The 8,245-nt window shown below is 38.1% G+C and overlaps 1 protein-coding gene across 2 annotated transcripts in view; it reads left to right on the top strand.

Annotated features, from left to right (window-relative positions):
• LOC103467625 (adenylate cyclase type 6) overlaps positions 1-7,843 on the top strand; it is a 52,028-nt gene extending 44,185 nt beyond the window's left edge. For both annotated transcript variants that reach the window (XM_017305823.1, XM_017305824.1), the window contains exons 15-24: positions 35-151; positions 232-390; positions 508-683; positions 1,413-1,433; positions 1,789-1,818; positions 1,904-2,036; positions 2,584-2,847; positions 2,939-3,143; positions 3,226-3,350; positions 4,180-7,843. In XM_017305823.1, coding sequence (XP_017161312.1) covers positions 35-151; positions 232-390; positions 508-683; positions 1,413-1,433; positions 1,789-1,818; positions 1,904-2,036; positions 2,584-2,847; positions 2,939-3,143; positions 3,226-3,350; positions 4,180-4,308 — 1,359 coding nt within the window. In that variant the 3' untranslated portion in view covers positions 4,309-7,843. The remainder of the gene's footprint in view (positions 1-34; positions 152-231; positions 391-507; positions 684-1,412; positions 1,434-1,788; positions 1,819-1,903; positions 2,037-2,583; positions 2,848-2,938; positions 3,144-3,225; positions 3,351-4,179) is intronic.
• The last annotated feature ends 402 nt before the right edge of the window (positions 7,844-8,245 follow it).

The following is an 8,245-nucleotide window of genomic DNA, read 5'->3' as shown; positions in this document are numbered from 1 at the left end:
ATATATATAATGTGGAAATCATTTGTGTTTGCAGCTCTTCCCAGCTGCAATGCAAACCGTTTCAAAGAAGATTGTCCAGTCTCGCACCAACAGCACCCTGGTTGGAGTTTTCTCCATCATCCTCGTCTTCATCTCTGCCTTTGTTAATATGGTGAGAAAGTTGACAAAAAAAAATGTATATATTTTTTTAAGGAAGTGATTCTGAATGCGTTTCTGGATGATTGTCTCCAGTTTGCCTGCGACACCCAGAGCTTGACAGAATGCGTCGCTGAGAAGCTGAACACGTCTGCAGGCCTGGTGACGCCGTGTCTGATCCGCAGCTTGAATGTGTCCATCGAAGGAGGTTTGGAGATCTGCCCCAGCCAAGGCCCCTCCTGCCCCTTTCCCGAGGTCAGGCAACCATCTTGAACCACTTTCCTTTGGAGCGGCTTCCAAGAGAAGCAAACAGATTTTTCTTTGACTCGTGGTTGCTGACTCGTGGTCGCGGCTGTCTCCTGTCTGTTCCAGTATTTCAGCTACAGTGTGCTGCTGACGCTGCTGGCCTGCTCAGTGTTCCTGCAAATCAGCAGCATAGGGAAGCTGGCCCTCATGCTGCTCATCCAGCTCACCTTCCTGCTGCTCGTGGAGTGGCCACAAGTAGCACTATTTGACAACGCAGACCTCTTCGTCACCTCCAATGCCATGTGAGTGCAGCAGCGTGTTGTGGTAAAAGAAGCAGTTATGTCCTGTGATTTAACATTTTGGTTGTATAACTAAAACTGTCCAAAACCTGGCATCAAATCACCAAATGTTTGTCGTTTGCTCATTCTTTGATGGCATTCAACTACCGTATTTTCCGCACTACAAGGCGCACAGCATTATAAGGCGCATAGAATAGACGCTACAGTAGAGGCTGGAGTTACATTATGCATCCACTAGATGGAGTTACACTAAAGGGAATGTCAACAAAACAGTCCGATTCGGGTCGGCAAGGAAGGAAATATTCCTTCCTATACTGGGCCGGGGCGTGGCCGGTCGATGGTCACCCTTCTCTGTTCGCGCACAGCATGTTCGTGGAGAACGTGGTGCTAAATGACCTGCAGACGACCCGATTCTAGATGGTCGGTAGGTAGGTAGGTCAGTCAAACTTTATTAACAAACCAGCGTTCTGACAACTATCCCAGCATGCAACACGCGCTTCTTCTTCTACGGGGGAAAATGAAGTCGGCGGCTGCTTACCGTAGTTGCTAGATCTGTTGTGGCTCAATATTGGTCCATATATAAGGCGCACCGGATTATAAGGCACATTGTCGGCTTTTGAGGAAATTGAAGGTTTTTAGGTGCGCCTTATAGTGCGGAAAATACAGTAGTTCATCTTTGACTTTTTTAAAATACGTTTTGTGATTTCACTGAGCTTCTTTTTTCTCTTTTAGTGCTTTAAATGAAACCAGTTGGTAAGTTTTGTTTACATTTATGATATAACTTATTTTTTATATCTCTACCAGAATGAATAAATATAAAACATTAGCTTGTTTTTTTATTTATCTAGTCATTAAATTACCTTAAATTATGTGAAGAAAGTGGAAAGTAAATTAAATATTAGTGTCTTACTCTGTGATATTTCTTTTTGAATCAACCGTTTATCTCCTCCTATTTTTTTCATTAGCATTTAAATACTTCAAATTTTCACATATAGACAATATATATTAATTACATTACAGTTTATGTGTCAGAAGTAAATATTGATATGAGAAAATAGTAATTGTCTTTATTTCTACTCACAAAATATTTTTTTATTTGTAATTTCAGGTCCAGTTTCAATGAAACTACAGTTGAGTGGTACGTTGTTTCAGTTGATTTTGTTAAAAATGTAATAATTCCTCCAAGTTTCTTTCATTCAGTCTGAGTTTCGGTCTCTTTGCAGCCCATACTCTGTGACCAAAGTGTCCCTGCGGGTCATGACCCCTGTGATCCTCACAGTCTTCGTCCTGGCGCTGTACCTGCACGCACAGCAGGTTGAATCCACGGCTCGCCTCGACTTCCTCTGGAAACTGCAGGTACGGCCACCAGAGGGCGCTGTTGGCTTACGTTTATGCTCATCTGTCCCTCTGTGATTCCTGTATTCTCAATACCAAAACATACTCGAGTAAGAGTAGTACTAATTAAACATACTTTTACTCAAGTAAAAGTAAAAAAGTATTTGTTAAAATAAAACATATATTTTTTTAATATTTAAAAATTACCATAATCAGTATATAAAGTTATGTGGAAATTGCTGTATTTTAAATACCAAAATGATAATTCTTATCAATAACATAATTACAAAATCGGAGAAAAGAAATATTTTCTTAATTTCTTTTACTTTAAAATTATTGAAACTTTTTTGTCTATTATTCACCAAATAGTGCATGCAAAGATTACATTACGGACAAACAAATAAATTAGATAAGAGAATGAATGAGCCCAATAAAAATACTCCTAAAAGTAAATATTTTCTTAAGCATTGTGAGTAAGTAGCTACTAATACTCTCTGGATTCCTGGTGAATAATTATGTCTCTGTTGTGGCATCCTGGTCCTAATCAAAGCTGCTTGTTTCCTGCCAGGCTACCGAGGAGAAGGAAGAGATGGAGGAGCTGCAGGCCTACAACCGTCGCCTCCTTCACAACATCCTGCCCAAGGACGTGGCTGCTCACTTCTTGGCTCGAGAACGGCGCAACGATGAGCTGTACTACCAGTCCTGTGAGTGCGTAGCCGTCATGTTCGCATCCATCAGCAATTTCTCCGAGTTCTATGTGGAGCTGGAGGCCAACAACGAGGGGGTGGAGTGTCTCCGGCTGCTCAACGAGATCATCGCCGACTTCGATGAGGTAAAACATTGTTTTTTTTTTACAAAACTCAGATCGCAGTATTAAAGTGCAGCTTGGAGAAAATGAACATCTGCTTTTGTTAACGGCTCAGATCATCAGCGAAGAGAAGTACAGGCAGCTGGAGAAGATCAAAACCATTGGTTCCACCTACATGGCGGCCTCCGGTCTTAACGACTCTACTTACGACAAAGAGGGTCGTTCTCATATTACTGCGCTAGCAGACTATGCTATGAGACTGAGAGAGCAGATGAAGTATATCAACGAGCATTCCTTCAACAACTTCCAGATGAAGATAGGTACAGAGAGAAAATGATGGGGAACATTGTAAGCCTGTTCTTCACAGCGCATGTTTTTACAAAGTTTGTGTTTGATTCACAGGTCTGAACATTGGGCCAGTGGTAGCAGGAGTCATTGGCGCCCGGAAGCCCCAGTATGATATTTGGGGCAACACAGTAAATGTGGCCAGTCGCATGGACAGCACAGGTGTACCTGACCGCATTCAGGTAACACATAACAATGGGAATTCAACTTGGAAGGACGAGTGGCATTTATTCAAATTTAAACAATACATGTAGATTAAAATGGTCTACATTAATTTTAGTTTTGATTTTTTTTTTCCTTTTCGACTTCTTTTGATAGCCCTGAGTTCAGTTTGGGATGTATTTGTACAGGTTTTTTACACTACACTAGTACACGAAAGATTTTCCCTGTCAATTAGAAGTAGTACTATTTTGTAATAAATAGTGCTGCTGTTTCTCAGTATTAATGTAGCTGTACTACGATATATTACAAAACAGTAGTACAGCATCGTTGGTAAACTTAGTAAAGCACAAACTCAGCATCCAGGGATGGATGGTATTTACATGATTCTTGATGTTTCATTGCTATCTTTTATCATGTATTGTGGAAAACTTTTTATCTTAACAGGAAATTGATTTATCGTCGTCTCGATAAATTTCAATTAACGATACCAAATAAAAACAAAAGTGACAGTATTATCCTAAATGACATTTTTACCATTTTTTCCACTGTTTGTTTCATGAAAGCATCAATAAATATCAGTAAATTCAAAAATAAGATTGAATGTTACTGTGTGCAGTTTAGTGTTTTAAATCTCGCTTCGTTAAGTAAGAGAAATTTAGAAAGTCTGCTTTAAATGGGAATGTCTGTGTGTTTGGTGCTATGAAGTCATAACCATACCGTTACCTCCAAAGCAACTAATAAATTGTTTTTTTTTTACCATAAATTTTTATTGTTATCACAATAGTACCTCAGAATATTTCTCTATCGCCCACCCCTAAACACTCATTCGATATTTTCTAAACTCCCCAGGTGACCACGGACCTCTACCAGGTGCTTGATAGCAAAGGATACGTGCTGGAGTGCCGCGGAGTCGTTAAGGTCAAAGGTAAAGGGGAAATGACGACCTACTTCCTAAACGACGGGCCGCCCAACAGCTAGCAGCCGTGGCAGCAGCGGACGCTGGGTCGGTACCCACTGCAAGGACACGGCACCACTGAGCGAGCACTCACAGCGCGAGCGAAACAGCTGAGAACTACAATCGCCATCACTTGAATCCCAAGCAAAGAGGAAAACGTGAACTTTTAGGACTCCGGAGAAGGGAAAGCGTCCTCGACGGGAGGAGAAAGCTCTTGTTTGACAGCCATCTCGGCCCGCGTACATGTTGGAGGACAACGTGTTTTTCTCATGTCTAGCCTCTCTCTCAGGCTTCTTGAAAGATGCAAAGTCTGTTTATTTAAAACAACGCCTTTTAGCCTGTGTGAAAAGAAAATTATCGCTGTACATAAGGCTACTTTTTATTTTATTTGTTGTTCTTTTGTTTGGTAATTTTTTTTTTTTTTTTTTGTTTGTCCGTTTGACACAATTTATGAACAGGTACTTTTGTTCCCGCTTTAATTATTTATTTCAGTCTTGATGTTTTGTGCTAAAGGTCCTTTATGAAAAAAAGTGTGAACACATACGTGCACAAATATCCAGTTTATTACACGTTTATAAGTGTGTATGTACATGCATATTTGTGTGTGTATGACTATATGTATAAACTGAGGAGGAATATATTGACCAAAGACTAAAGTATTTACTAAAAGCAAGGCAGATATTGTGATATGTTTTCGCTGAAGTCAGCAATGATCACCACCTTTGTTTTTTGTTTTTTTGTTTGTTTTTGTTTCGCCCGACTTCTGGCAGTGAAGGCTCATTTTCATAAAACACAGAGTTTATTTATTTTGTCTGTCATTTAGGCAGCAGAGAACAGATTTTTAACTCTAAATAATAAAATTACCCTCAATCATTTTAACAGATGAAATTAAAAGTGACTAAAGACGACTAGATATGCTATGAGAGGGGTTATATATTTTTATCTGAGCAAAACAAAGATCGAGCTCAGATTGGGATTAGAGGACTCTCCACTGGTTTGAGTTCCCTTTTGTCTCTTTTCCTTTTCTTTTTATAATTTTTTTTTGGGTGGAAATGAAGGAGCATAAATCAGTGAGCTATTCCAGAACCTCCAGGTAGGGAGGGGCAGAAACTACGGATTTCAACGCAGTTGCGTCATGCAGCTTGATTCTTCCATGAAGAAGAAGTAGACGAAGGAAAGAAATATCCGCTGATTTCGACTGAATACTGTGCTTTGTAATCCTGAAGGGGCATAACTATTTTCACTGTGAGGTTTTTATGATACAACAAAACTGCTTTCTTGCCAAACATAACTGCTTTGAGCATGTCTTACTGTGGTTTCTTTTTCTTTTCTTTTTTTTTACTTTCCGTTTGTTTCGACGTAGGGTATTTTGTATAAATTCTGTACCCATCATTTGTATATTCTTAGTGTTGTTATGATTATGATGATTCTGGTTAGTTATTATGCTTAATTAATATGATGATTCCATTTCCGACGAAGAACAGCACGCTTTCTTGTAAAATTCAAAGCTCACTGGTACCAACGGATCAGCTGCCGAGTTCTGCTGCTCGCGAGACGGGATCGGAGTCAGAACCACTGGCCCAGATAGGAGAGAAAATTACAGCACCCACATGAGTCACTGTGTGTTTTATTTAATCCACTCCAGTCAGGCTCCAACAGGCCCGTTTTTTTAAATTTCAGCAGTAAAAAAACCCCACAGAAATCATCACTGGTGTTGCTCTGCGTGGACAGTTTGCGCAGGACAGGCAGGTTGATAATTTTATCCGCATTAATATGACAAACCTTTTTACTGTATGAAACCCATTAAAAGAATATGGAATCACTACTCACTATTTTTTATCAAAAATAAACAAATCAGGCTTTTTTTTTTAAATAAAAAAAAATCACAGAGATGACCATCGATTAGTTAACAATTGAAGATTTCGGTTGTGTAAAGCATGCGTCCAAAAATAATAAGAATAAAAATAAGTGATGTAATTAATGGCATAATAGTTTTTCAGATCTGATTCAAGAAAAAAAACATGTAATTACTCCGAGTTGAAGAAACAAATATGGAGCCATGAACTAAAAACTCATGACTGTTGTAAAATATGAAACAGTATTGAAAATTAGCAGGACATCTGTTAATTTGGGAACACAAAATATAGATAATTATGGAATCATAAAGTAAAACCAGAACAATTAATACTTTGATTCCTCAGTTGTTTCGACTTTGCTGAAGAATTATGTGGCAACCTGCAGTATTATCCACATTTTATCCTTTCCCCCATTTGACAGGGAAAAAAATGAATTAATATTGAAATTTAATATTCAGTTTTTTTTACAGAGCTATTGTTCTTTATATTTTTCTTTATTTCTTTCAATGTGAAACAATTGACCTTCTACATCATCTACAAACGGTTTTAGACGAGCATGAAAACCTTCAGTAACGCTTTCACAATGTAGCATTTTCACAAAAACTGAGAATAGAAATACAAAAAATATGACCACTTCTTAAATAATATAATATATTGATTATTGCAGTTATAATAATGTTACCCAGAACATTATGTTTTTTGTTGTTGTTTTGACACATTTGATGCATAAACTTAAGTAAAAATATGCAATAAACGCCTGCAAAATTTAGCTGTAGTTTTCAATGCTTATTGAGCAGAATGCTATTCATCATTTTATTGTTTTTGCTCTTTATGGAGAACCACAAAAACAACTAAATGACATTAGCTGGTTAGTCATCCTATTGTCCGGCTGCTTTACAGACACTTCTAGCTTGCTGGTTGTACTTTGTGTACTGAGTTGCCTTAATGAAGGCGACACGTGGCGCATGTTTAGTTTCCACCTCAGCATCGTCGATGTTTTTTATGACCAGAAATATTTCCAATTTGTCTTGTATTATTGCGGAGCAAGAGGTGGGAGAGCAACACCAGTGCTACTCAGTTATTTAAAGTTCGAGCGGAAGCTGTAACTTTTTTAAAAAACGTGTCTGCTTACCCTGCTGACATGAGTCAAAAATGAAGAAGGGCTTTTTGAAAGTTACTTTAGCCAACCTCAAGCTCCTCGTTGTCTCCAGCAGCAAACAGTTGATCTCGTTTGTACCAAAGCCAGCTCGAGCAGTCTTGTGCTACGGAGGCCTGGGTGCGTTGGCGGCATCAGGAGACGCAACCGAGATCACCAACTATCACACAAACTGTGACCAATGGCGAGCCTAAAGCAGAGAGTTTATAGAATGGACATGAGTTCATAAAGATGTTCATTGTATTTATTCTATTTCTACTAGCTGTCCATGGACTTGTGTTGATTGTTAACTCTTGGGATGCTTTCAGGGGAAACGGAAGCCGGGAGGAATGTGTTCCCCATACTACTGAAACAGTGTTTTTGCTCAGGCCCGATGAATCCTTCTGGTTTGTTTTCTTCTTCTTTTTTTTTTTTGTTCGTATTTTACCTGAGTTGGAGGAGTTGAAGGGGGAGTGTTTTGCTCAGTTGAAAAGAAGAGTTGAGGACTATGACAAAGAGAAAAATAACATTTCCCCTTGAAGAAAAAAATAAAATGTAAAAAAAGTACTTTTTTTTTCTCCGATAGTGTTTTTTTTTAACTTACTGATTGCTGTACATACAATATGTAGCTCCAATTTTTTTTTATTTCTACAACTAAAAACTACAAAATAAGTTCGCATTTTAATTTAAAAAGTTTTGTCCAATAGTTATTAAACACTTTAGAAAAAGTAAATTCACCAAGTGAAAATATATCTAAACTCAATTATTAAATATTGAAAATCTATTTATTAAAATAAAACAGTGCTTTCCTTAAGTTTACTTCATCATAGAAACTTTGATTAAGCTGCATCATTTATGTTAGAAACATTATGAGGAATCAAGTGTAGCTGCAATGATTCAAATTCTTCTGGCTTCCCTGATAAACACAATATTTCCCTTATTGTGTATATAATTTTTATTAAAAGCACT

Source organism: Poecilia reticulata, linkage group LG7 (genome assembly GCF_000633615.1).
Source record: "Poecilia reticulata strain Guanapo linkage group LG7, Guppy_female_1.0+MT, whole genome shotgun sequence".
Taxonomy (NCBI): domain Eukaryota; kingdom Metazoa; phylum Chordata; class Actinopteri; order Cyprinodontiformes; family Poeciliidae; genus Poecilia; species Poecilia reticulata.
The sequence above is the reverse complement of the archived record's forward strand: the minus strand, read 5'-3'. Positions and strand labels throughout refer to the sequence as shown.